Source organism: Cebus imitator, unplaced genomic scaffold (assembly GCF_001604975.1).
Source record: "Cebus imitator isolate Cc_AM_T3 unplaced genomic scaffold, Cebus_imitator-1.0 Scaffold464, whole genome shotgun sequence".
Classification (NCBI taxonomy): domain Eukaryota; kingdom Metazoa; phylum Chordata; class Mammalia; order Primates; family Cebidae; genus Cebus; species Cebus imitator.
In genome coordinates this window covers 877,207-877,941 of record NW_016107779.1, presented here as the reverse complement: position 1 = coordinate 877,941, position 735 = coordinate 877,207, and the positions used below count along the sequence as shown (strand labels likewise).

The window sequence follows — 735 nt, the reverse complement described above, 5'->3', positions numbered from 1 at the left end:
GAGACAGAGCCTTGCTCTGTCACCCAGGCTGGAGTGTGGTGGCGCAATCTTGGCTCAATGCAACCTCCTCCTCCTGGGTTCAAGCGATTCTTCTGCCTCAGGCTCCTGAGTAGCTGGGATCACAGGCCTGCGGCACCACGCCCAGCCAGTGTGTGTGTGTGTGTGTGTGTGTGTGTGTGTGTGTGTGTGTTTAGTAGAGGCAGGATTTCACCAGGTTGGCCAGCCTGGTCTGGAACGCCTGGCCTCAATAGATCCACCTGCCTCTGCCTCCCAAGGTGCTGCGATGACAGGCGTGCGTCACTGCGCCTGGCCATTGCCTTTTAAGACCCGCAGCGGCCGACGCTCAGTGCGCGCTGGTAACCACTGCGGGAGACCCCACGGAGGGTGGGAGGGGCATAGCTGGAGCGCAGGCTCGGGCCTCCCGCAGTGCCGCCCGCAGCCCTCACCCTCCATGCGGACGATGTCGTGGCGCAGTTTGCTCAGCAGCCCGTCCAGTGCCTTGTAGTCGGTCACCTTGAAAGCGTGGGTCTCGTCCGGGTCTGAGGCGATCAGGTTGAGCTCTCTCAGCGGCCTCTCAGACTTAAATTCTTTCCCCACCTGCACAGAGGCCCCAGGTCAGCGAGTCCGGGCAGCAAGGATCCGCCAGGCCCGGGGAGGGCGCCCCTCTGCTGCCAGCTCCTTCCTTCCTTTCCCCTCCTTTCCCCTCCTTTCCTCTCCCCTCCTTTCCTCTCCCCT

The 735-nt window shown here is 62.9% G+C and overlaps 1 protein-coding gene across 1 annotated transcript in view; it reads right to left on the bottom strand.

Moving 5' to 3' along the window:
• The window catches only part of ITGAE (integrin subunit alpha E), an 83,570-nt gene that overhangs the window by 43,620 nt on the left and 39,215 nt on the right, over window positions 1-735 (bottom strand). Inside the window, exon 15 of the mRNA XM_017512160.2 lies at window positions 447-597. Within this exon, the coding sequence (XP_017367649.1) occupies window positions 447-597 (151 nt within the window). The remainder of the gene's footprint in view (window positions 1-446; window positions 598-735) is intronic.